At 35.1% G+C, this 27,789-nt stretch overlaps 3 protein-coding genes across 53 annotated transcripts in view; 1 reads left to right on the top strand and 2 right to left on the bottom strand.

The window, feature by feature from the left end:
* LOC129573783 (formin-binding protein 1-like) overlaps positions 1-9,970 on the bottom strand; it is a 16,856-nt gene extending 6,886 nt beyond the window's left edge. Inside the window, exons 1-7 of one of the 2 annotated variants that reach the window (XM_055454820.1) lie at positions 9,217-9,970; positions 8,623-9,139; positions 2,809-2,924; positions 2,283-2,333; positions 1,404-2,018; positions 1,142-1,331; positions 574-920 (exon numbers count right to left, since the gene is read on the bottom strand). In XM_055454820.1, the coding sequence (XP_055310795.1) occupies positions 574-920; positions 1,142-1,331; positions 1,404-2,018; positions 2,283-2,333; positions 2,809-2,924; positions 8,623-8,646 (1,343 nt within the window). In that variant the 5' untranslated portion in view covers positions 8,647-9,139; positions 9,217-9,970. The remainder of the gene's footprint in view (positions 1-573; positions 921-1,141; positions 1,332-1,403; positions 2,019-2,282; positions 2,334-2,808; positions 2,925-8,622; positions 9,140-9,216) is intronic. The other variant, XM_055454821.1, reaches the window with a different exon arrangement.
* Positions 9,971-11,175: 1,205 nt separating this feature from the next.
* The window catches only part of LOC129573784 (RNA binding protein fox-1 homolog 2-like), a 43,285-nt gene continuing 26,671 nt past the window's right edge, over positions 11,176-27,789 (top strand). For 7 of the 50 annotated variants that reach the window (XM_055454873.1, XM_055454871.1, XM_055454870.1 and 4 more), the window contains exons 1-8: positions 11,203-11,488; positions 14,466-14,682; positions 17,179-17,535; positions 17,906-18,022; positions 18,119-18,230; positions 18,296-18,394; positions 18,481-18,563; positions 18,682-18,735. In XM_055454873.1, coding sequence (XP_055310848.1) covers positions 14,671-14,682; positions 17,179-17,535; positions 17,906-18,022; positions 18,119-18,230; positions 18,296-18,394; positions 18,481-18,563; positions 18,682-18,735 — 834 coding nt within the window. In that variant the 5' untranslated portion in view covers positions 11,203-11,488; positions 14,466-14,670. Of the gene's footprint in view, positions 11,711-12,335; positions 12,462-12,784; positions 13,628-14,363; positions 14,431-14,465; positions 14,683-15,401; positions 15,565-17,178; positions 17,536-17,905; positions 18,023-18,118; positions 18,231-18,295; positions 18,395-18,480; positions 18,564-18,681; positions 18,736-27,789 lie in introns of those variants that run through there. The other 43 variants (XM_055454874.1, XM_055454849.1, XM_055454833.1 and 40 more) reach the window with 35 other exon arrangements.
* On the bottom strand, positions 21,322-22,482 carry LOC129573792 (uncharacterized). Its single transcript, XM_055454894.1, has 2 exons — positions 21,568-22,482; positions 21,322-21,460 (listed from the first exon to the last, which is right to left on the bottom strand). The coding sequence occupies exons 1-2, from the start codon at positions 22,480-22,482 to the stop codon at positions 21,422-21,424; spliced, it is 954 nt and encodes a 317-aa protein (XP_055310869.1). The 3' UTR covers positions 21,322-21,421.

Below are 27,789 nucleotides of genomic sequence, written 5' to 3'. Positions count from 1 at the left end.
GCGAACGCTACCGTACACAATTGATGCGTTTGAGCCGAGCATTGAAGCAAAAACGGCCGGAATATGATCAAAGACACGACAAAGTTATACTCCAACACGACAATGATCGACCTCACGTCGCAAAACCGGTCAAAACTTATTTGGAAACATTGAAATGGGATGTGCTACCCCACCCGCCGTATAGTCCAGACATCGCTCCTTCGGATTACCACCTCTTCCGATCAATGACACATGCCCTTGGTGATCAGCGCTTCCAGTCTTTCGAGCAAGTCCAAAAATGGGTGGATGATTGGATCAAGTCAAAAGACGGAGACTTTTTTCGCCGCGGTATTCGTATGCTGCCAGAAAGATGGGAAAAAGTCATAGCTAACGATGGCCAATACTTTGAATAAAATACATTGTACCATTTTTTCTAAATAAATGTTAAAAAATCGAAAAAAATCCTTTAAAATTAATTCCAAGTCCCAATAGATTACGAAGTTTTGAAAGAAGACTTTTCTTTCTATAAGTTGTCCTATGATAATTTGTGATCTATAAGTAATTATAACTAAATTTATCGGTGTTTGTTCTTACCTCGCCGAACTCTGTAAATTTGAGTTACTTCGATTTGTCTGAGGACTGTGTTGCATTTGTTGTATCGCATGCGCTTGTTCCAAGTACGTCTGATATTTCGATAGTTCTGATTTGTATTTTTCCAATTTATGTTCAGACTCGTTCAATTGACCTTCTACAGTCATCGGATCTCCCAAAAGAGAGTTCGCCTCGTAAACAACTTTCATTTTCATTAAACCATCACGAGCGGCCGTTTCAGATTGGATCTTTTGCTGAATCTCTTGAATTTTGGCAGTCAATTTTTTGCGTCGTTGATTTGGTGGTAGGTCACTGTAATCCTCTTTTGCACCATCCGTTAGCAAATTGTTCTATGGATTTGTAAAGAGAAGCATTGACCATTATTATCATGGTATTGAATTGGCTGGCTATGTAGCCGCTGCTATACGATAGTGGCTGTCAACATTAGCTGTTGGTTACGTTCTTGTGCATGCGACACACTGTAAGCCATGGACGCCAGCTTATACATTCACACGGTGCTTTGTGTTTGTGTACTACGTGCGTGCATGTCCAATTGTTCATTTTATCTCACCTTATTAGTGTTGAACATCCAGAAGAATCCTGGTCGCTTCTTAAGCTTGGATGCGCTAATCGTTGATTTCAATGTATGATGATTAAAAACTTTGCTACTAATTTCTGAGGGACTCGCTGATTCTGAAGGATCCATTTTTGATAAGTCTTCAAATTTGATATCTCCAGGTGGTGTGAAACCCGATTTATATCTGAACCACGACAGTTTAATTTTTAAATTATTGCTTAATTATGTTAATGTCACTATGCAAATGTTTTGTTACCTCTCTACAACTTTTTGCGAATCTTCTTTTTCGTCTATTGACTCGGCAGCTTTACTAATACCTTCGAGACATCTGGCAATAATTGGCGCTACAGATAGCTCAACATCAGCTGAACGTTTAATAAACTCCTTCATTCCGCCAGTTCTTTTTTCATCTATTTCCTGTAGACGATTGAATACGTCGGGGATTGCGGCTTCAAAATGTTGCTGTTGTAATTTATTTGTTTTCTGTAATTGATTGGCATATTCATTTTTCGAATCGTCCGATTGTTGATTCTTGCTGGACATGTTGTGCCGCTGTTTCTCCACTTCAGCACGACTCAAGTTTAAGTCGGCATCAGCTCGCTGATAACTATCGACCGCTTTCTCTGCATCTCGGTAAGATTTTTCATAATTGCGCTTAGCTCGTTCGAGTGAAGCTATTTGTAGACCCAAATTTTGCTGATAAGTAGTGCCATCGGTTAACGCTTTCTTCCGTTCGTCTTTCAAATTTTTCGACAATAGTGTAATGGCATTGATAACTTGAGCTTGCAGCGATTCCGCTATGACCTCACGCTGACCAGCTAGATCGCTTATTTCGCGTAAAACATTTCGGAATGCTTGCCACGATGTAAACCTAAACAGTTTCAGACATGGAGCGAATGAAAAAGAAAGAATCAGTTAAAACAGCGTTATGACATTACGCCCAAGAAAAAAACCGGTAAATGCAATGAACAAATCGCGATCTCAGTTCAATTATAAGTTATAGATCTTTTTACATAAAGAATTCCAATATGGTTTCTACCGTTAGAGAACTACAGAACACACTCTGTATGGAAATATCATATGAGATTGTACACTAATTATGTAGCTAAATGTTGAAAACAACGCATTTACTTACTCGTAGTCGTCCTCCTCCTTCTTCTTTGGTTGATAACTTTTGACAAGTCGCCTGAAATTACAACGAAAGAATTGTCCATTAGAGATTTTTTCGGTATCAAATAAAACTCATCAAGAATACAATTGCAATTTTCTTCGAACGAAATAATTATTATTTATTATGTTAGTATTTGTGTTTGGTATTATAAATACTTTCATACCAGTGATTTTTTTTATTAAAGTCAATCCCATAGGGGATTTTTTTTCCACGGTGATCTGATCCATGGAATTCAATTTTATCTTTAAAAAAACTCAAACAGGTTGTTACGATGAAGGCGCACGCAGCAATAGTTTTTTTTTCTACTTATCCGTTATAAGCGTAAAACTGGCTATAGATATGTTCCAATTCGCAGTTATACGTGCACAAAGCAAAGATTTTTTTTGTTGAAAATATTTATGCTACTTTTTGGCAAACAAATTTCACCCGGTTTGATACGGCACCTTTCCATAGTTGTGATAAAATGTACATAAAAACGTGTTTGATTTACCTTAACTTTGCTGCATATTCCATCTCAATGGTACACCGATCACGAATAAACACTCCATATTTATCCAAGAAATCAATGCCCTTCTGAGTATGTGTCGCGAGGTTTTCGAACTGATCCTAAAATATAAAAAAAACAATTGTAATGTCAGTCTAAAAATATTTAGATTGCACATTTCTTCCATACCAAAAATAGGACAAAAACATGACGTCGGAATTAATTTATTTTAAAGTGCAACATAATTTGTTTCATATAGAGTTTTTGTTTTAAACGCTATTTTAAAATTACGTTAATTAAACAAATTACTAGTACATATCTATTAGTGAGACGTAAAAGAACGCAAGTTGGTCCAACTTCGTAGCAATAAAGAGAAGTATGTTTCATTGCAACTAATAATGGTTAAAAGAATGTATGTTCGTTTTTAGCGGGTCCTCGCGGTTTTTCACGGTTCCCGCGGAACTGATAAGAGATAACAACTTGGTATCTTCGGTCAAAGTTGTAGCACTCGAGGTCTTCTATAACATTGCTGAAGTCAGTTATCTCTTATCTCTTATCAGTTCCGCGAAAAGCGCGAAAAATGATGAGAAAAAAAAAGTTCTATATAAAATTTGCTTTTTTATGTGCGCGATTTGCGCGCAACTGATAAGAGATAAGAGATAGATGTCTTTAGCAATGTTATAGAAGACCTTGAGTACTACAACTTTGCCGAAGACACCAAGTTGTTATCTCTTATCAGTTCCGCGAAAAGCGCGAAAAATGATGAGAAAAAAAAGTTCTATATAAAATTTGCTTTTTTATGTGCGCGATTTGCGCGCAACTGATAAGAGATAAGAGATAAGAGATAGATGTCTTCAGCAATGTTATAGAAGACCTTGAGTACTACAACTTTGCCGAAGACACCAAGTTGTTATCTCTTATCAGTTCCGCGAAAACCGTGAAAAACCGCGGAGGCTAGACGAACGCAGATAGAATCAACAGAAAACATACTTTCCTTTTCAAAAATATAAATCGACAAAAAAACATACATTCTTTTACGTCTCACGAATAGATATATAGTACATGCGAGTGCATGAAGCAAGCAAGCGTGCAAAAACTGTTCTTGATAAGAATTTATAAGAAAGTTAATGGTGAAAAATGCATGCTATGCCCAGTGTGAATTGGAGTAGAGTATTACTGTTTGTTTGTTTATTCCACGAAGATTTACTTGTCAATATCATCACAATTAATATATATGTATTTACCCGCAAACGAGTACCTATGTAGCCGAAGCTGCAAGCACCCAATAGTATTTTGTTTTTTAGCCAAACTCTTTGACGAAAATATTCTAGCGAATTATATATTGACGAGAATGAGAATACTCCGGAATATTCAATACAGTCAGCTATTTGACATCGCCTCAATAGCCTAATATGCCCGTTTTCTCGATATTGTCCCTTAATGTTTCAAATATACTTGACATTGTGATTATTTCGCAATTCGCATTTTTTGAGAGAAAGATTCTGGGGACTTATAATTGTTGTTGATCAATTTTTTCAAATGTTGGTACAAATTTTTCCCGGAAAGGAAATCCAGCCAGCAAAAGTGCTCGAGAAATAAAATAGTTTTCATAAATTCGAAAAAATGGGATATTTTATTCATATCGTAGTTGAGATTGAAACATCGAAAGTGTTTAGATAGAAATAAAAATACCGTTCTTTCAGTCATGATACTCTATCATCGGGATTATGATTGTTGTCCGAACGTCAACTTGTTTTCAAGAGTTAAGACAAAATGGAGATAACTTCTTAAACTCTGCAGCAAATGCAAAATAATATCATTTCCCTTTTTTGTAGAACTTACCAAACGCATACTGATGAAAAGTCATATAAAAAGCAGACAATATCGAAGTGATGAACATAGGAAGTATGTTTCTGTTCATTTTTAGTTGTTTCATTTAAACAATTCAATGACGAAAATGTAAATGTAAAATGTATAAGTTACCGCTATTCCTTCTGACAGAAGAGGTTCGATGCTAAAAAACGACTTGATGTTATTGCAGAATCGGCTATAATCAAGAATGAAAGAGAATATCTTGATGGTTTTCGTTGTAAATAGTGATGCGTTTTTTTGCTATGCGTGGATTGGTTTTCTGAGATGATAATAGGGAAATCCACTTTCGTGCATATCTCAGAATGCAATGTTATGGCGGCGCAAACTGTTTATGTATCGTCAACAACAAATGGCAACTGGTTGCTATTATCATATGTATACATTAAGCGTATGAATATGAACATGAATATGTATTTCTTCTTTGAAATTTATTGGCTGCACGTAAAAATGTTGCCGACATCCCAGGAGAAAATTTATAAATTATACAAAATAAACGGCCGGACAGTATCCAAAACTGCTCAAGTTCCATGGTTCTGAAATGTGTTTCATAAAATAATTGTCTATACCTTATTCAACAGTTTTCAGTTGATTTTTTTCATTAATATCAAGATACAAATACAAACGCGATAATTCAACGCATTCCTTGAACATAGCTGTGCAACTGTTTAACTTCAATTAAACTCTATAAACTGGTTAGATTGATACGATGAATAGAGGTACGAATGACTTAGCTATTGGAACGCTGATCGGAGACAGCACAAAATAGAATTCAGATAGTATGGAATTCATTCTAATACGCTAATCAAATTCCGTCCAGTGCTATGCGTGGATCAATTTTCTGGGAATTTTCAAGACTTATAGACAGACGCTTGTAAGACGCTTGTTATAACGTCACTTATGAAAATATACACTTGTGCATTTTTTTTAATCTGTTTAAAGAAAAGCTTGAAATTGACAATTAAGCGAAATTTCCTCTCTAGTATTTTTATTTTCTGTAGTTTGCTTACCCGCAACAGTAACACGCATTCCATTTGAAATATTTGGCTAACCATAACATATATGAATCACGTTTTAGTATCAATAAAGCTAATGAAACGGACATTCGGACATTGCGAGCATTCCAAAAAAATGCCGTTTGCACATGTGCAAAGTTTTCTTTCATCATTTTATATAATTTTAGTTTTACTTTCAAAATATTCCATGTTAAATGCATGTTCACTTTTGCAATAATAAAATAATATTGCCTGAATGTCGACACATTCATGGTTAGTAAATCTGATGGAAATTCAAAAACTGGTTAAACGATGTTAAGAAAAAGTTTTGAATGATTATATTTTCAATTGTCAAATTATGCTTCATGTCCTATGTCCAAAACACATCGTATGACTCTTTTCCGATTTTCTCGATAAATACGCAATTGTTCAAAAATCTGAATATGAGGCTTTTTTCTATTCATCGTGGCACATAACATACTATATATCGAAATCATTCAAGAACAAAAAATGCGTATTGAAGAGTTAATGCAAATTTATTTTGATATATAAAAGCATTTTTTGTCTCATTGAAACGGTTCGTATGTTTTAAGATTAAGAAGTAGCAGTTTTGTGTTCAAGAGTTGTACATATATTTTGAACACGATAGTGAATTTTATTTTGCCATTGTCATGTAAATGTAATATAGCTTCTAGCATATTTATCAAAGCAGATATATTGCAAGCAAAATATGACAGTTGCTCTTACATCAGGTTTGAATAGGTATAATATATGCCACAAGACCGCCAAGTTAAACCATCGAGATAAATACTGCCGACAGATAAGATTTGAGGTTCCGAAAATGATTATCGCTTTGCGAGTCTACTTCTCGTATTTTTTTGTGAATGTGTTTGGAAGAGCTTTCTATTTTTGATGGTCACATGCATTTATTCATTCGATATATGTGAACGAAAACGAAGCGTATATGAGAGGGAAGCCGGAGCTTGAAAGTGTTTTTGTAGAAAGAATTTCCAATTCAAGTAAATTTCCAACAAGTACTGTCTATCACATCGATTGAATGAACAAATCATAAATGACACCAATTGTGCAATATTTGAATTTTTTTACAAAAATAATGTAATATTTTTACGCTTCATGTATTTCGATATGCGATCGATCTCCTATCATTGTAGATTTAAAAACAAATGTATGTTCCACACAATTTAGCTATGTGTATCATTCAATGTTGCAAATTAAATTCACTTGAAAACGTGACTTATTAATATCCATTGATAGATACGCTAACAAAAAATTAACACGTGCAACAAAAGTTTATTATTATTGTTAAAAATTCGATTTGCATTTTTTGTGCAGAAAATTCGGTGTATGTAAACGTTATGGCACATAATCATTCAATTGAATTATAAATGCAGGGAAATTTCAACAATTACAAGTTTTCAAACTGGAACTAAAACTAACGAATTGTAGTTCAGATCACATATTGATGAGGTATAGAGAGGAAAGAAGTCGAATCAATCATCAAAATGACAACAGAGGAAAAAATGAATGAAGAAAAAGAGAAAAGAAGTAGCAGCGAAAAAAATATGACTCAACAGCAATACAGAAACAGAAACAGAACGGGCGCATGCTGTTATGTTGCCTGCACACATTGCACAAACTAATATATTGAAAACATTCTGTTATTGTTGTTGTTGTCGTCGTCATTGGGCTTGGTTATACGACCACCATGTCAACATACAGTAAAATTGCGAACACACACATACATGCATACATACATACATATGTATACGTACACATACTCGTTCATTCGCTCGATGTCGATGGCTATAATAATGAATGTCTCTCAATCTCGTTATATGCCGAATGTGGTGCATGTAAGAGATGTGCATGGAATGAAAAAGGGCGAGTCAAACTGCCGTTTCTTTTTCCTGGTTAAATATTCGCTCTCCTTCTCTTTTAGCGAAATTCAATCGAATGAATCGTTGTAGTCTTGGTAAAATAAAAATGGTATCGATTGGTAAAGCCGAATAGCACAGTTATTTGTTGTTGTTGCGGTGAATATTTGAATTCAGTATCAACTTCTTCAAAAATTTATATTTGACATAATTATAATAATGATGAATGATTGAAAAAGCGGTATCAATATGGAATTTTCAATGTTTTGATATTCATATGCACATGAAATACATCATCAAATGGAACAACTACAAAAATGATTAACAACAAATCAATTCAGTAGTGCAAATTTGAGTCGATTCCACTGCAATGTATGTATATATGCGTAATGGAAATAACAAACAACTTATGCGCACTTCATATTCGATTGTTTCATTGCATCTATATCATTCTTTATAGGTAGATTACGTATGCATGGAAACGCAGAAGCAGTCAAGTAAAAGTAGAATATACTATTTTGTATTTCGTATGTACACACAAGCCGAAATGTGTAAATAAAACCAAATTCAATGCAATATGCAAAACACTGATTTCATCTCATATGAAGATTCTTTTACATTGAGAAAAATTGGAATATGTTCCACTTGGTTTGCGAATTTGACTGCCATGGAACTGAAAAAATTAATCTACCGCACTAGAAAGTTAGTAAATATCAAAAACCTCTACTCTGATAGCTCAAAGAGCTAACATTTTTGATACGAATTTGTCCAACTTATTGAAATTTTCAATCATCATTTTTTTTCGTCGATATTGACAAGTAAATCTTCGTGGGACGAACGAGCAAACAGTAATACTCCACTCCAATTTACACTGGGCATAACATGCATTTTTCCTCAATAACTTTCTTATAAATTCTTATCAAGAACATTTTTTCCACGCTCGCTTACTCCATGCACTCGCATTCGTTGCTGAACCAGCTTAGTCACTTATAATTTTGTATTAGAATTATTTCATTTCATTGGATAAGATGGTCTATGTGGAAGCAATTGAATTCACTTACCCAAAGCTCGGTACCCCAACTCATTTTTCCCGTATTGCCTTGTTATTTAAATCATTCAAAATCAAGTAAGGACAGACAATAGTACAAATAGCTGGGTTGTGTCACTGTATTTATTACTTTGTTTTTGTTTTATCCTTGTACAGATTTTAGTGGCTGTTCGATAAAAGAGAGTTCACTTTTTTAACTTCTCGTTCGTTGTTGTTATTTTTTTGATTTCACGTCTTAAAAAATATAATTCGATCGCTTTGCACATTCACATCATCAATGCATGTGTGTTAAATATGTATGTAAATTCAGGTTGAATTCCACAGTGAGTGGCAAAGTTTTGAAAGTAGAAAAAAAACACACACACACACACTCAGAGCCAGACACACGAAGATATAGTTGCTTTATGTTTGGTATATGAATTAGTGGCAAATCACTTGTTATTCAGTGTTTTTTTCCTCTATTGCCGCGCATTTTACTTCTTTTTCAGCGACAACGTCTTTCCGTTGAATACTTTTTCCTTTCTATCAAACTTGATAAACGAGAGTTCATATCAAAAACAAATGAAAACTGCGTTGATTTTATTACGCTTAGTTGACTTATACTTACACAGAGACTTTTATAATTATTTTACTGTTTATTATCTTTTATTATCGATAGATTTATTTGATTTATAACTATTTAGCAATATTAAATAACTTTGAACTTTGTGCTTCCAAATTGCATTAAAGGTCATTAGAAAGAGTCTAACCCAAAATATTACACTCGCCACTTTACTGGGCACAAAGATATACAATATAATCGTTCCTTTATACTCCCGACTTATTCGTAGGCGATAAATATGAGTTCAACTTTCGACAAGCACTGTACAATGTTGTTCATACCATTCGTTGATTGAATAAATGGCATGGAGCAAAAAAAAAACACTTTCGTTGGTCGATACTGACAAACTCTACAAATTTTCTCACTTCATTCGATATCTCTTTCTGCAGATGGAATTTGGTCGTTTTTGTGCACATATATCAATTCTATAAAACATTCACAAAGTTCAAATATCCTGATTGACTGAGAACTTGTCAAAATTATGCGTCATACAGAAGACTATTTCAATTACTACTATTATATTTTGATGTTGTTTTCTATTTGTTGTATTTATTTTTCTCACTTTCTGTCATTTGTTCAATTGGATCAGTGGCAACTGATATATTCATACAAAAAAAATGTCAAGGAAATTTTTTCGAGACGCTTGATGTGTGGTTGTATAAATTGCAAGTGAATAACTGAGGTTACTACATGATCAAAAACACTTTGAATTTGATGGTTCACACACGCACACGTACACATACAATCACGTACCCAAACTCCAACACTCATACGAAAACACACATACTTCCTATAGAGTGCAAACAAGCGGACAGAGTCAGACAACGTCATTATAATATAGAATGTTGCTATTTGTGTCGCAGTCTATGCATGGATGCGTGTTCGTAAGTGTGTGTTAGATAGATGCTAATGTATGCGCATAAAAGTGTCGAGTGGCACAAAATAAACATTCAAACATAATACTTAACAAACGAAGTCATACTTAGCGCTTTTCATTTTTCAACTTTATACTCTGTCATTGCAATTGAATAATTTCTTGACACCATATGCTTCAACTGGAATTTGTGTTGCCAGAAGTTAATTCGACAGAATTTTTCCTAAGCCAAAATCACATAGTCTCAAAACAATTCGTATTGTAATATTGTAACGTTGTGACAGCAGACAAAGACGGATTTAGTTCTGGAAATATGATGTGGCTTTTGGTTTGGCAATGTAAAACCAAAACACCACCAATCGAACGGTCCTGAAAGAAGTAACGGTCCTTTTCGATGGTTATGGAGTCAAATGCTCGGCTCGTTTAGTATTATACGAAATTTTGAACAAGCATCACATATTTGGTCAAATTGCAATACAACGTGATAACATAAAGAAAAATTTATAATATTACAACCAAAAACTTTGGGATTGGCACAAATCTTATATTCAGAAAAAAGTCATTTTTACGTGCTGCATGTAAGGAGGATTTTCAAGTGATCTATTTTTAATCGTGATTGTGTGATAAAATCTCCATGTCGCCAATAAGAAAAATTGTGAAGAGTTCAGCACGAATGAATCAAGAACTGGATTTGGAATGGGAGCTGGTGAATTCAGAAGTTTGGGTAACGTATTTTTGTAACTGCAATTTATTCTATCAACTTGTTTTATTGTCATCTAGCGGAAACTATGAGAAATAATGATAAACAATGTACTTAAGGTACAATATATTCAGTACATGGTATATATAAATATATATTCGATAATTTGATAGATATAAATGAACGAAGAAATGACGATCTTTCCGTAAGCAAAATATAAACACGTTATGTACAATTTTTAATTCTAACAAATTAGAATTTAATGAATAACAAACGTTAACTATGGAAAATTCTGAACAAATTGAGTACCACTACACTACCAGTACTTGCACAAGACTTCACGCACATTACATCCCAATGCCAGGCTACAGAAAGATGATAGAAAATATTTGACATTTCAAATGTACTTTGACTGTTATACTGCAGTGACTGACGTCGTGCGAGAACGCAAATAACATTGCAAGAAATGCAAAAGTGAACTCAAAATATTTAGTTTTCCACCTCGAAATACTCATGGTTATTGCAAAGCGTTCGCAATTGACAGTCGTTTCTCCGAAAAACAAGTCTTCTGTAAATAGTTTTGAAATTCATCAACAAACTCAGTTTCTTTTCTCTATTTTGATAAATTCGGTTTACTTTGCTGTGATGATTCTGATTTCGATCGTACGTTAAATTTGGATTCGTGATTTATAATGTTTGAAAAGGTAGTGAGTAATAGAATAATTGTGAGACAAATCGTTTAGTTGGTACACTTCAAAATCTTGTACTCGTTTATTTGTTGACTGTTCAAAAAGAAATCAATTGCAGATCAGAAATTCAGAAAAATAATAGACAAAAAATAGAAATGTCATTGTAACAGAAACAGAAGCATAAACAGAAATAAAAAAACGTGAAACAATTCTGTCATACCGTGCTTACAATAAAAAGTATGTCCGTTTGTTTCAGTCAATCATTAATCATTTATCATGTGTTTGGCGAATTTTCAAGAAATATTGAATCTTTTTTCGTGTTATATATTATTTGAACAACGTCAAATTGCTTTCGTGAATTTTCTCGTATATTGTTCAACTGCATAAAAAAATTATTCCTTCGTAAAGATCTCCGTTTCGTTTCGTTTGCATGCAATTTTTGGCATAGAGTTTTTCAGTGCGATGTGCAATTGATATATTTGAAGAAGAAGAAGAAAAAGAAAAATCTACACATGAACGAATATATGTAGAAAATCTATATTCGGGATTCGAAACATAAATACGAAATCACGCGAGAGGAAATTGTGTATTTCAAACGTGTACGTGTGTACTATTTGAGAGTGTGAGAGAAAGGGAGATGCTATGCCATCTATGTGTTCGTGCACTTTATTTTTGGCATCGAATTTAATCTCATCACACATCCTAGTGCATCACTTCAACTGTGAACCGTTCTTGCGGTACTTTGTATAAGAATATATATCGTGCGCACGCTATGGTACATGATGTCCTCCATACACAGAGATAAAAAGCATTCAGAGCAAATCTGTCTAAATAACCTTTTCCTCTCCCGATCATAGATGTGAATGTGTGCGCGCGCGAGTTCTCCTCAAATCCCTAATAAAATGGCGGGTGTGTCTCATTATTAGATATACTTGCTGTGCATACAGTTAAAAAAACAGCAGCAGTGAAAAATATTAATCTGTGAATTGTGAGTCTTCGTCCTGATTTCGCTGTTTCAAATGAACATCGGCTCACGCTTACAACATGAACGATTAGAAATGACTTGTGTTTTGAAAACAGATAGATTGTGTTTGTGCTCTCTGTTTCTCTATCAGTTCGAGATGCATCCCGTTAACTCAGTTCGATTACCATAAATAGCAGAACAAATCAATACATTTACTGTTTCATGACTGTCATCGGAACAGCATACAACACAAATATTCACAGCGACTCGGTTTCAAAAACAGAAAACACATCCCAGTTTGTTTTTCATTTTGAAACTACACAAATGCATCTCTCTCTCTCTCTCTCGTTATATTTTTGTTTTGTGACTAACTTGAAGTGAGACTTCTCCATTTTATCTTCCTTTGCCGTTATTTGTACAACCAATTGGAAAGAATCGAAGCAAAATCGCTGTTCTATCTGCGAAACAATTGGAGTTAATGTTCAGCATCCAACTGTATATTGCAACCCAGTCGAAAACAAATGTGCATGATTTTCGTAGCAGTCAAACAAAACAAGAACAATATAGTACCTACATTAAAAATCGCATCGATTCTGAACGGAAAGGGAACATTGAACAACCCAATTGAGAAAATGATTAAATAAATTTAACAATAATGACATCTCTTCAGGCAATTAAGTCCAATTGAGAGTTTTTTTTGTTTCAAAAGTAAAATAACACATATGGTCTTTGAGCGTATGCACGAATAACAACACAGTACAGCAGATCCCAGATACTGTACAAAACCAATACAAGTGCGCCGATTCAAACTATACGAGAGGCAGAATTCAAATGATATGAAAAGTGTAATCGCTTTCACAGTAACATCGCACGCTCTCTCTCTCTCACTCTATCTCTCTGTTTCTTTCTCGTTCATTTTGTGGGACAAATCATACATTCTCTGTTCCATAGGCTGTGTTCATCAGTTTGTGTTTCGTTCATTCTTAGCTGTCGACCATTCAGTTTTGTGCTGTGTAGAGTTTGTAAGAAAAATCGTCAAGTAAACGACATGGAATAACACTGCTATTATATCAAATTAAAGAAAAACACATTTATTCACAATCTACTGGTTGAATTCGTATAGATGAGCTCAAACGTACAGATTTATGTGTTGATGATACCACAATCTGAGTGAGATCTATTTTGAACAAGTAATTTCGGACGTTTTGTGATAGTATTGTTCTATAAGTCAATGGCACTGCCCAATGCTTGTTTAAAGCATTTCATTCATTTACATAAATTTACGCAACGATTGATCGATGATCCTAGAAATCTATTAGCTGTGCGTGGAATAAAAAAACCATCTAAAGGACGCAAAGCATCAATTTAACGAGCGTGTAGTCATTGAAAACAAAATGAATTTCTATTGAATTTGACAATAGTGTTTGTGTATAGGCTTTTGAATTTCAAACAACGTTAACGTAATATATACATATGCAGTTGATTGAGTGAACAAAATTGACTGAAATTGAATGTAATATGTACAATGTACATATTGTATTCCTCTCTATAAATCTAATTCAAATTGGTGTTTTCCTAAACGGAACTGTGTGTATTTGTCTGTATGCGCTTAGTTTTGAAATAAATGCCTCAGTCTTGGCTAACCTGTAGCAGAGCCAATATAAAAGCAAACGTTCGAAATTGACAAACAAACAAGGGTTCTATAGAAATATGGACCATTTCATGCATTTTCCAAAATGTTTTTCTCTCTATTTCATTTTTCATTTGAATAAATTTTAAGTTCATTCTACTTTCAACATTTTGGTTAGAAAAAAAAACTATTGATTTTTTTCTCTCAATCAAAATCTTGGACTATTCTCGCGTAAATGCTATAACTATGTCTAAATTTACGTTTGTTTTTAATTTCGAACCGTATTCAAATTCGAGGAAAATTTAATGATAAAGTGGAGAAACGGGATCACAACCGAAAAAAAATCTGATCTTTTACTACGCAGTGAGTTTAATGTGTTCAATACGTATTTTCTTCAGGATTCAATAGAGTAAATTATAAAGAAAAGAAACAACAGCACTCAAATAATAATCGTGAAAATCGTGTGTAAAAATCTAATTAATTAAGTGCAATCAAGCTGAAGCAGTTGCTTGAACAAATTGAAAACCATTTTCATCAGCCAAACTGTATTCAAAAGCTGTCAAACTGTGGGGTTCAGGAGCATTTTTTCTACCAACACAAGGGATGTATTACCCGGTAATAACAATTTTAACATATTTTAAATATTCTAGTCTATAAAGTCAGGTTATTTATTTAGTAAACGTCGACATCAATTTTTTGTTTCATTTTCCATGTTTCCATACTATTTGATTTAACTTTGATTTGTTTTTTGAACGTTTTTTTCTCTTACAAAATATCAATTCATTCAATCGAATGTGTGTTGCTCGAACGTACATACGAGATCAACTTGCTCCGTTGAAATGACTATTCATGATTATCGAGTGTGTTGACAAATCAATTTTTTCTTTGTTTAAAACTAAGAATAGTCAAAAAAAGCAAATGAAATACATACATATTTACACTACGAGTAACGAAGTTAATAAATATTGTCGGTAATAATTTGCATGATCAACTAATACCATCGATGGGCGAATGAAATCTCTTGGCGCATATATGCGTAGATGGCCGTTTAATCCAATGTACTTAATCGAGAAAATATGAATAATATTTCAATATCTTAACTTGTCTTTTGTGTGTAACGCAACAAAGAGCTAACGAAATTATTGAGAAAACAATTTTTTCGGCCATTGAACAACGGTTTTGGATTTAAAGAATTTTTCCCTACAAAAAAAAAGTCAATTTACTAACTACCAGCTATAGTCTATCGTCTGTAGCTTGTGATAAGAGTCCCAATCCATAATGTTACAAACAGCATAAATTAGAAAGTACCATTTTTTTCTCAACAACACACATAGTTAACGTTTGTGTGTGCCATATGTTGAATTGACAAACATTCCGAAGGAGGCAATTTCAATCTTTGATGCAAGTCAAAAGTTCAAGATTTCAATGATTTCAGTTGCTGCATTTTGACTCATTTCACATAGCACATAAGAGGTTTGTGCGCATTTGGGTTCTACTGTAAGTAAATTATTCATTCAATGTGCGTTAGTTGATTTATATGCCTGGCAATAATAAACCATGAACAACGAACCAAAGATAACAAAAGAAGTAGCGAACAAGAATATGTAATGAGCGAAACAGAATGTCGTGTGCTGTGTGCCATTGCTGATGATGGAAGAGCATGAGTGTACTGGTGTGCTGTCGCTTCATTCGTCTTTCTTCTCACGATGAGATTTGTATATATATGAACATAACAGCTAGCTGTCGCGCTCAAACACACCCTAAATGGCATTCTGAATTTTTCACTTTGACGCTGTTATAATTCGCAAGGCGACAAATCCACAAAGAAAAGTATATTCTGAATGCAGTATATATTAGGCCGGCTTATTGGTTTGCGTTCACGCGTATGCCTTTGTTGTCAGCCCCGCACGCGCAGTGTGGCTCATTACTAATCGACTGTGCTACACGACTCACGGTCGGTGCAACATACTGCTCGTTGATGTACGCTTGCGTACGGAGAGAAATGGAATAATCACGAGGTGCCACACGCAAGTATAATGAGCGACTATTTTTTTTCTTTTTCGTTTTTTCGGAACAGGACAAAATGGAATAACAATAGCTCTCAAACATACACACGTATATATATATATACATACATAAATATACTTCCTCACGTAAACTTGAAGCGCTTCTAAGACGAGAGCGTATTACAAATAATTTGATTTGCAATGAGACAATAAAAATATAAATACATAAATCCGTGACGGCGGTGATGATGGTAGACTTCAACGGAAGAGAAACACATGTAAACGATGGTATTTTTAGACAAGGAAAAAATAGTTGCTTCAAATGACAACAGAAACTTCGTAATAGTTGAACATACATGTGCAACAACGACACTTAACATTCCCAAATGTTTGTTCCCTGCTTTATTCTATGCATGCATGCATACAAAACATGGTATATAGGGCCAAAAATAATATGCGTTCATTCATCCATAAAGTATGAGAGTAAATTTCATCTCAATCGCATTGTGGTTAACCCAATCAAAGCGACGGTTCAATATGGCACCAGTGGAAAATACATTGAATATCATCATTTTGAGACATCTCTGCAGAGTTAGGCGACAAACCGAACCAATGAACTCAAAAAAGAAGTTCACTGAAAAAATTGTTGTTTATTCAAATCGTATATATAAACACTTAGAACCGACAAAGACGTATACACACAGAGATATAAAATACTCTGAAAGCTAAAATGGGCTGGATTTTAATTGATACCAGCCATATCGAATCATACCACCATATCCTTTCTTGTTATAACGAAATGGTTTAGCCAAAAGCCTTCTGTTCAATAAAACACGGCGACAATTTCTGTAGAACAAAATATGAATGTCTTGCAATCGATAGCATAATGTCGCAATAAATTCAAAGGACGGAAAGAAAAGGCAAACCTCAAAGAATCGTCTAACAAAATAGTACACTTTACAAGTTTACTGGTTCAAGCCTTCATACATGTTCTGTCCTGAATTTTCATTATGGTTTACGAATAAAAACTGAATTCCACTCATTTGAAAATATATATGAGGCTTGAGACTAAATTTGTGTTTATTTATTTCATTTTCCATTCAAGCATATGGTACAAGCTGGTGTAAATCCATTCCCAACGGGGCCAGGATTTCCACCTGCACCAACACTAACCGCTTCAACTGATGGCATACCGGTTGCAGTAACCGCCGTCAAAAATGATGGTGGCTTATGCAATGCTATGAAGTCAGACACTGCTGTCAGCATTTCACCAGCCATTTCGCAAGCGTTTTCAAGTTCCATTGGCAGCCAGTTTAGTCCATCGGTTCTGGCCACACATGCTGTTCCAATTACACAACAACAAACAACAGCATCGACATCTCTTCCGCTTCCATTGACAAGTGTAAGCATAGCAAATGCACTTGAGAAACAGCCACAACCACCACACCAAACCCAACAACAGGTAAAGTGAATAAATGTGTGACTCATTGCACCTATATCAATCTTTATTTTGATGCAAACACTCGAGATGTTTGTTTCTAGAAGAAAAAAATGAAGATTTCCCTCAATGGAGCTGTTAAGAATAATAAGTGGCAAATCTTAACAAAGTGTGTGGAAACAGGAACTTCAAACCATCGTACGCAAGAGAGAAAAAATTCTGTTATAGTAAATCCAAATTCAACTGTATTAAGTGTCTCTTATGCGCACAAAGGGATTTATGTTCTGTTTATGCGCACACCTACCTAAGGTTTACCATTCACTCCCATCAGCCCAATTTTCTTACATAAAAACCGATTTTTCAAGATAATTTTTTATCAATCTATTAATTTAAGCAACCACAGAGTCAGCCACAGCAATCGCAGCCGCAATCCCAAGTACAAAACGAAACGGAAAATGCACAAAATCATGCTACACCAGGGACTACACAAAGCACTACTACAGTACCTACGGTAAGATATTCACAATAGTGTTGATGGAAAATTATCAATATTATATTATCAATCATTCTCATTTATAAAATTATTTTTATTTCATGGTCACATTAGCAACAATCTCAACAAGAACAAACTCTCGAGGCTAAAATCGCGGCAGCTGTAGCCGCAGTGTCTACCACACCAAGTTCATCCCTTACGACAGCGGCTTCAACACCCACATTGAGTAAGTTTACTTTTTCTTCAGTTAATTCGGTTCTCATTTCCATGTTTATATAATAATAATATTAGTTTCATCAACAGTAACAACATCATCCGCGGTAAATACAATTTCCGCATCAACAGCAGCTGCACTCGCAACGATGAATACGTTAGCCAGCACTGTTACTGGTTAGTCAGCTGAATGCGTTTTTTTATTCTCTATTAGTTTAATATTATGAATTTTCATTATTTGTTTCATCTTCTCCTTACCACAGACTCAAGAAGTCAGCCAAAACGCTTACATGTGTCAAATATCCCATTCAGATTCCGGGATCCAGATTTGCGGGCCATGTTTGGTGTAAGTATCTTTTGTTTCAACATTTTCTTCATAATATAAAAAACAATGAACCCAATCAAATTTGTCAACTATTTTTGTTAATTGGTGTTAATTTGAATTCGTACTTTTCTATTCACAGCAATATGGCACCATTTTAGATGTTGAAATTATTTTTAACGAACGTGGCAGCAAGGTATGTCTCATTTTCATTAAATTATTTCCGTTTTGGTTCTTGCCTTCATCAAATAGATCAAAATTGTTTAACTAAAAATCAGAGCATGAGTGTCGCGCAATCAGTGTGTCGGCTCGTTACGATAATTTTATGACTCAATGTGAGTGCCAATCAATACCCAAATTCAATGTATAAAAATCACCGATTTGGGAGATTTTGCGTTGGAGATTTTTAATATTGATTCATAAGAATTGCACACAGGAAAACGATCAATATGAGCTGATCACACTGAGCACACGATTCTTGTTGTTCTGTTTAAAACAAAAATGAAATATTTAAATGAAAATATATTCCTTTTACTAATGTCAAGTTTAACATTTAAATGAAATACCGTTTTTGGCGTTACACATGTTAGATTTGAAAATTCACTAGCGGATGTTGACGTTTTTTTTGAACAGTTATTTTAACAACATGTTTCATTTTATTTTAGTTGTGGTTTTTCTACAAATAATTTAAAAAAAAAAACTAGCAACGCTTATTCTATTTTGGTTTGTGCAACAAACTATATAATCTTGTGTCGTATGATTGAAAGAAATCAACAGTACAATTTGTCCATTGTGTTGTTGTTTTTTTGAGTTGCCATCTCGAATATTGTACAAAAATTATATTGACTCACAATCGTTTACGTTGTTGTCATTTGCATACTTTGTATTCCCTTTGGATTGGTATCAAATATTCGTTCAGAGCTTATTGACTTTGTTGTTCACTGGTTTTCAGGTGCTAAATGCATTTGAACAAAATGTTGGATATTATTATTTTTTGCTCGAAAAACGAAATTTTACAGCAGTACTACAAGTTCTACTGTTGAAAGTAAACTTTCGAAGCATCAGTTTTTGATTCCAACTTTTTCTGTATAGAAAAATACCAGTTCTGATAACTTATTTATGAAAATCTCAATCTCAACCATAGAGTCAAAGAGCTATGATTCTTTATATAATTTTTTGCATTATTCAACATTGTTGACTATTGGATTTATTTGATTGTGGAAATCAAACGTTTACTGTACAAATATCTGAAGAAACAACAAAATTGCAAACCCAAATCCAAATGTTGCCCTACCCATCTAACAATTATCAACCCAAATACATCCGATTCCAGGCACATTTCCAAGGTTGAATACGGGGATAGATTTAACCGTAGAAGTAACCGTCATAGTGATCCAATTGTGCATGGAATGAAAGGAAAAAATTGCATAAAATTAGCTTCAATACATTCAATACTCTTATTTCAATTGAAAAACAATTTACTTACATGGGTACTTCTGGCCTCTTTCGAGTTACGCCTACTATACCACAACAATCAGGCATAGCGGAAATAACATAATGTTATATTTTAATTTTTAAATTATTCAATGTGAATGGCGTGAAATACATGAAGCTGGTTAGTTGTTGACAGCAGCTCGCTGGTTGGATGGCCTCTGCAATGTTTCGGGTAACTCGTACCCAAACAAGTCACAGTGTCCTTGAAAATCATACAAGAAAACAATGAATGATATGTAAACAAAGCACTGCACCTCACATCACATGCAATTCAATCAATATATTATGAGCACTTACCTTTGATCAGGATACATTTTGCACCGGCTATGTCACGATGCCATTTTGTCTTGTGTACTCGTGGCTCGACAACTTCTATCTCACCAACTGAATTGAATTTCACGTATTCCAAATTTCCAAGCCCATTTACTTTCCATGTTTTGTGGTAGATTGCCACTTTTGGGAGTAAATCTGGGTTTAGTTGATCCCCGTGTGAAAAAATAGTAACTGAGCAGTCAGTTAACTAATTTGGGACAAAAATGACTTACTTTGATTGACATTTCAGTACAAAGTGTAGTGTAAGTCTATCATAGTTAACTGAAATCATTTGAAGTTACAAGTCAATCTAAGTTGCTCCATTTGGGACCAAGTGATTTTCTTAGAACAAAAATATAAATTCAATCAACTAAAGTCAACTGAAGTTATAGTCAGTCAGTCATTTCTTTTTCACACGGGTCTGGATGTGGGACATCATTGCCAACCGCTGGATTTCCGTTGCCCTCTTCCGCTTCTTTCTCGAGCAAAAACAGTTTCAGCTTCTCGTGCCTCATCTTTCGTTTGTTGACCTTGCACACGATCATTGATGGCAGCATTACACCAGCCGGTCGACAATCATGGCAGACTTTGAACCGATGTCGTTTCGTGCGTCGATCAAAACGGCCGAAGCACTTGGCGCATGTTTGTGAAGTGTAATACTCGTCGACCATATTAACCACACAACCACGACACTTTTTGTAGCTTCGTATCATTTTCCGATTGCCCGGGCAACGCAGTGTCTTTTTGATACCGATGGGTGAACTGGGCGACATTTGAGCAGCTCCGAAATGCATGAGTGTTGGCTGATGGTTGGTCAACATTCCGGCTATGCTATCGGTCACACTGTTTGCTCGAACGTACTTGTCAAAATTCAGTCTCGTGTATTTGTCTGTCGTATACACGGCAATGCCACGTTCCGTCATTTTGAGTCGATGACGAATGTAGTCCTTCCAGTGCCTACCCAATGGCGATGGCATCACCGGATAGAGCGCACGATTTTCACGATCCTGCCTCTCTTCCTTGACAAAGTCTTTGGTCCACCGCTTTCCCTGTCGATTTCGAACCTTTTGCTTCGTTCAGTAATGATACTGTTTGCTGCTGATCGTGTAGTTCGTCTAAGAAACGAAACAAAACAGAACAAAGAAAACCGTTTAGATAAAAATGACAATGACAATGGCATAACTTTGGTTTATCAAATGAACAATGCACGCATATTGTTTACCTCTTTGCCAGTTTCGATGTTGTGTACCGTTGTTGCGTTCCACGTATTCACACCCGGATCAGTAGCACCTTCATTGACAAACTTTTTGTAGTTTTGAACAATGGCCTTTTTGTCCGATTCCATGTTGCTCATTTTCGTCATGAGATGATAGATTTTCCGCATATCGAAGCATTGGCCCCAATAATACTCCTTTTGTTTTCTGAACTCGTCCTGTGTGATGTTAAGTGGTACGATTTCAAGTTGACGCAACAAAAAGTACAATGTACGAATGTCCAACGTGTAGTGGGTACGAGTGAAACTGCAAATTGGAATCACTGCCAGATTTTTCACTCTCGGCGGCCCTTTCTCAATGTACTCATTTCCATTTTGGCCTCGATCAACTGGCTGCTGGCAAGTGCACGGACGGTGATTTCGACGTCGGCATCGATTCAGCTCTTGAAACTCTTCGCGTTGGCATCGGTGTTCTTCACGATATTCCTCGCAGGTGTTGAAATCATCAATTTTCCGCTGGAGGGAAATCCAGAATGCGATGCTTTTGAACCAGTTCTTCCCATTTGTGAATAGGCCGATGTTGTTGTCTGGTATGTCCCACCAACTGTTCTTCGTGACCATTTCAATCAACAAGTTACGCCGCTCACGTTTGGCAACATCATCCATGCCATTGATTTTAATATCGTCATTGCCAAAAATTGCCAAACTAATCACACGGTCGATGTCGGCCTGTTCGTATCGAGCAACCAACGAAGATTCGAACACTTTTACCCGCAGCCATTCGCGCAGGCGTTTCTTGCTATGCGTCTTCAAGTTGTTTTTTACGTTCGTTACGTACGTGTCAATCAAATCATTCATTGCATTGCCGAAATAGTCTGCGTTGGGCCAAACCACTCGATGGCTATCGTCCAGCTCATGCACCATTTTACAGATTCCGGCGACATTTTATCCTTCTTGTAGATATTTTTCTTCAGGACACCGTAGAAACACGACCGAATCACCTTTTCGCCACCCTGTTCAAAAAATGCTTTGTCATTGTCGTCGAATGCGCGCTCACAACGGAACAGGAACAACTGCGAGGCAAGTGCGCAAATTTTCGTTGCCATCATTGATCTTTCGGTGATGGCTGCAATCAACAAGTCACGGTATTCTGGCCGAAGAATGGCACGCAACTGCGTTTTGACGGTTCTTATGCCCGAATCTTTTTCACTTTCCTCCTTTTCATTGCCCTCCTTAATCACGTCCTCGAGCACCGCAATTGGCTTCCCCTTCTTTTTTGCTTTTTTGCGCTGGTATCCCATCTGTAAGAGAAAAAAACAGAAAAAAATGAGGAAAATTAATCAGATATGATGTATTTTCTACCTAAAAACATTGACTAAATTACTTAATTTGAAAAAAAAAGAAAAAAAAACAATCACTGTGAATCGAACAGTATGCACAACAAATGACTTGCCTTTTCAAATGCTCAGATCAACATGAATGTGCAACCGGCATCAGTTTGACACATCAGTTTGTGTCGACATAAATACCGCAAACACGAATCTGCACACTGTGTGTATGTGACAACTCTCTTCAACGCGCAAATTTTCGTGACGAAATTCGGATTTGACTGGTGTCGATGCACAAACTCATGCGAAATATAATCTCATAACGGAACCAAAATAAACAAATACAACACCAAGCCACAGTAGCGAATGAGTCTGTTGTGTTGTGTTGTGTTGCGTTGTGTGAAATGGAAGAGATGTGTCGGTTATGCTGTTTCTTTCTAATTTACGCGCCCTAATTAGCTAAATAGCTTTTGCTATAATTATTATGATGAACTTCTACTAGCGTAATTTTCAATAGACACAATCTATGCAATTGGGCCACTTTTCATTCTCTTCTTCATTATCTTTCTGTAAGCATCTTATGCTATCTATTGGCAAAATGAAAGTGCGCGCTGTTCAAATATTATGGTTCACGATTCGTATTAATCTACGAAAGAATAAATTGGTGGCGCGACTACAGCACATTTAAGTAGCTGCCAGTGAAGCGTCATGCGATACAAAATTAGATCGCTAAACATTTTTTGCCACGATTTTAAATCAGATTTTTGTTCGTTCATAGAAAACCAAATATTAAATGACATAATACGAAATGTGTTACACGAGACCCAACTTCCACCTGCTTATCTTCACATTTTGAACAATTGTAGAGCGCCATCCATAATTGACGGCAAAATCATCTGTAAATAGCCGTAAGTGATTTCGACATATTGTGAAATGTTGCGAAATCACACCAATTAGTACTGAATTTTGCCGTCATTTATTACACTTCGTATTTTGTATGTATTCAATACAAGATTATATGCGTGTGCCAACTTCATTTATATAATTAAATACTTGAGCAAAGAAGTGTGTATAATAAAACACTACAACTACGAGGTGGTCACATTTCAATTTAAGTTTGAATACTCTTTTTTCCGCAAACGAATGGCCGAACGTTCGTTGACAGTTCAGGTTTTAACATATTATCAATCATAACAAATAGACAAATAAGTATATTTTTCACCAATTTGCAAAAACAAAGAGGAACAATGCAATTAGAAACATGTTTCATAAATAAAGCTTCGGATTTTCAATAAAAGTCGTTATTCTAAACACAACAATGCTTATTTTGGAACAAATATTAATTGTTTTGATATTTTGGTTTTTTTTTCAATATTCAGACTGTACATTTTTGTACAACTATGATGTATTTATTATTGTTGGAATTGATCTTTACATCTCATCACACATTTTTTATTGTAAAATTAGATTCGAATTGTGTATGCCATAATGCGTGTTTATGAATTTCATTCGAAAGTAGTATGTGAAATTGAGATCATCCATAATTGACAATCGACAATACCAGTAGCGACGCCTTGTGTCGAAGCCAAAGTGCCACAGTTCAAATTCAATTTTCGATGCCGTATGCTTGGGTCGTTTTCGCATTTAGCCTATGTAATCAAAATCGGTCATGGCCTCGGTCATGGTGGATATATGCAAAGAGGCACTTTGAAGTCGTGTGTGCAAATACGACACTTCGATAAGATCTGACTTTTGTTCTCAAATGGAGTTTAGTGACATTATAGATACGTTTCGCACCAAAAAGCCCATACCGTTCATGCTATATTACAGTAAACTCTCGATAAAAGCACCTAAAATGTATACGAGGTAGTTGCAATTTCCGAAAAATTGCATTTCTCGGCTGTTTCCAAAAACCTCGTTTTTTGATTTGTGTAGATTTAATAATTACGATTTCCAAGAATTTACTGTGCTGAAACGTCGATTTCCTTTGCGTTTTCAAAAAAAAAAAGGTCCGAGAAAACGGATCGCTTCTTTCCAATACCACTATTTTTTTCATCGACTTACTTGTAAACTAGTAGTAAGTAAGTTTGCCAAGATCTTCATGAACTGCTGAAAATAAATACCACACGTTGTCTAAATGTTCGCAGAAACGGGTCTTGAATTCGTCGTATGCGAAAAAAGCACTTCGAATTATTAGTGCGCAAGCGTGAATCTTCATACTGTTCAACTTCGGTTTGTCCATACAATTGATTGAAGACATGTCATAAAACAACTATTATTTTGCTCATTTTTTAAAGCCAAACTGAATCCAATTTGAAGAAAAAAAACATATGCAGTTCATAAGTGGTTTTCTGGTTTTCCACCATGTACGCGAATTAATTATTGATTATTCTCACACAAATGAACAGTATAGCATATATATCTTATGCGAAGGACAACCTCACGCACATCTTGAACCACTATAACTACACAGTAAACACGATGGTTGTAACTTTTAGAACCGCAATATGAAATTTGATCAAAATGTACTATATCAAAAATCAAAGCTTCATGTATTTATTATAGAACTTTGAACTTTTTCTAGAGCAAATGGTACGAAAACAAAGTCAAGTGTCAAATCTCAACATTGCTAGAATCATTGTGTTTACTGTGTACACAAAGAAAACATAACCTCTAAATTTCATCGCAAACCAGGGTAAACCATGTATTTAATGGTGCTGAAATCTACTTTTGCGATGAATTTTATCCACCCGGCAATATTCTGTCAATTTTTCTATGTAAAACATGGAGTGTGAAATAGTAGAGCGCCACTACTGGAGAACGGCAGAATGCGAAAGAAAAAATTTCAAATTTGTTTGCGCTCAAATTCACTGCGTCATATTCATTCTTGTTTTGATGTCGAAACAGTAAAAAAAATTGAAATAAAATAAAATACAATTTAAATTAAATCCGCACATATTTTACATGTTTTGTTGTTTGTCATATGATTTCGCAATATATCATAATATTTCGTCACCATTATTGCGAATTCATACGACAAACAGCGAAACATGTAAAATATGTGCGGATTTAATTTAAATTGTATTTTATTTGATTTAAAATTTATTTTTTTTATTTTTTTATTATTTTTTCACTGTTTCGACATCAAAACAAGAATGAATATGACGGAATGAATTTGAGCGCGAACAAATTTGAACTAAGTGTTGTCATCACTCTGTAGCGGCGCTCTACAATTGTTCGCCCTTTCGTTATCATCGTGCGATTTTATCGCATTCGTATATGTCAACACCATTATAATATATATATATGTTTATCTCGGTTTGCGATGACACAGTGATTTGTCATAAATTTCTTTTGTGTACATATTCGTGTACGTTTGAATGTCGATCTTTCGTAGTGAATATCTACGACTAGTGTTGGGATGATTAGAAATGAAATTAATTGTTCTTAAAGATGGAATTTACGGTGAAAAATGTTCCCTCATAGGAGCCCTGAATATAACACCATCTAACGAGTTCTATCGAAAAGCGCCAATATATTCACATATCTATGGGTGAGATTGAGAGTGGAGTATGTTTTTTCTTCGATTTATATTTTTGAAAAGGCGAGTATGTTTTCTGATGATTCTGTTGGCGTTAAAGTAGAGTATGTTGTAGTACCGCCTAGCCTCCGCGGTCTTCATGGTTTTCACGCAACTGATAAAAGATAACAACATGGTGTCTTCAGCAAAGTTGTAGTACTTGAGGTCTTCTATAACTAAGCTGAAGTCAGTTATCTCTTATCTCTTATCAGTTGCGCGCAAATCGCGCACATAAAAAAGCAAATTTTATATAGAACTTTTTTTTCTTATCATTTTTCGCGCTTTTCGCGGAACTGATAAGAGATAAGAGATAACTGTCTTCAGCGATGTTATAGAAGACCTCGAGTGCTACAATTTTTCCGAAGACACCAAGTTGTTATCTCTTATCAGTTCCACGGAAACCGTGAAAAACCGCGAGGACCCGCTAAAAACGAACATACTCGCTTTTAACCATTTTTAAGTCGACAGAAACTTGCTCTTCTCTTTCGTAACAAAGTCAATCAAACATACACTACTCTCACTCTCACCCATAGATATACACAAATTGCGGTTTGATATAAATTTGGGTTCAAATCTCGACTATAACTATTATATAGTAGGCTTTGATACTATATAGTAGCCCTTGCTATAATATGTTGTCATTGAAATGCTTAATAAAATAGTTAGTCTTATAGTCACAATCATAACTACCAGTCTCAATACTTAATATTGGCGACAAGCTCGAAAGAACCTTCGACTTAATTCAAATATAACAAAAAAATAATCACTGAAAAATGGCTGAAACTCCGTCATCTGATCATTTCGAAGAAGCTGATAATGGAGAATCTACATTCATGGCCTTTTTCCAAGAGTACATGCATCAACAAGAGGAACGACACTCCCAAACTCAAGAAAACATCACTCAATTGCTGAATCATCTTCAAAACTCGGGAAACATCAATCAAATCGAATCAATTACAGGAGCACCTCGACAAAAAACGAGACTGAATTCCTGATCGAATCACTTTCAAATTCAATTTCTGAGTTCAACTTTGACATCGAATCCGACTCAACTTTTGATAACTGGTACAATAGATACAAAGATCTATTTTCGGAAGATGCCAGAAACCTTGATGATAAAGCTAAAGTTCGCCTGTTAGTTCGCAAGCTTGAAACTCAAGTTCACAGTAAATACACGAATTACATTCTACCGAAGACCCCATCAGATTTCTCATTTGAAGAAACCGTCGAAAAATTAACAAAATTATTCGGTCGTCGTGAATCACTTTTTAACATTCGTTATAAGTGCTTTTCAGTTGTTAAAACCGACGACATGTCAAATTT

Source organism: Sitodiplosis mosellana, unplaced genomic scaffold, assembly GCF_009176505.1.
Source record: "Sitodiplosis mosellana isolate CC-2019 unplaced genomic scaffold, AAFC_SMos_1.0 Smas_scaffold_6102, whole genome shotgun sequence".
NCBI lineage: Eukaryota > Metazoa > Arthropoda > Insecta > Diptera > Cecidomyiidae > Sitodiplosis > Sitodiplosis mosellana.
This window is presented reverse-complemented; position numbering and strand designations above follow the sequence as displayed.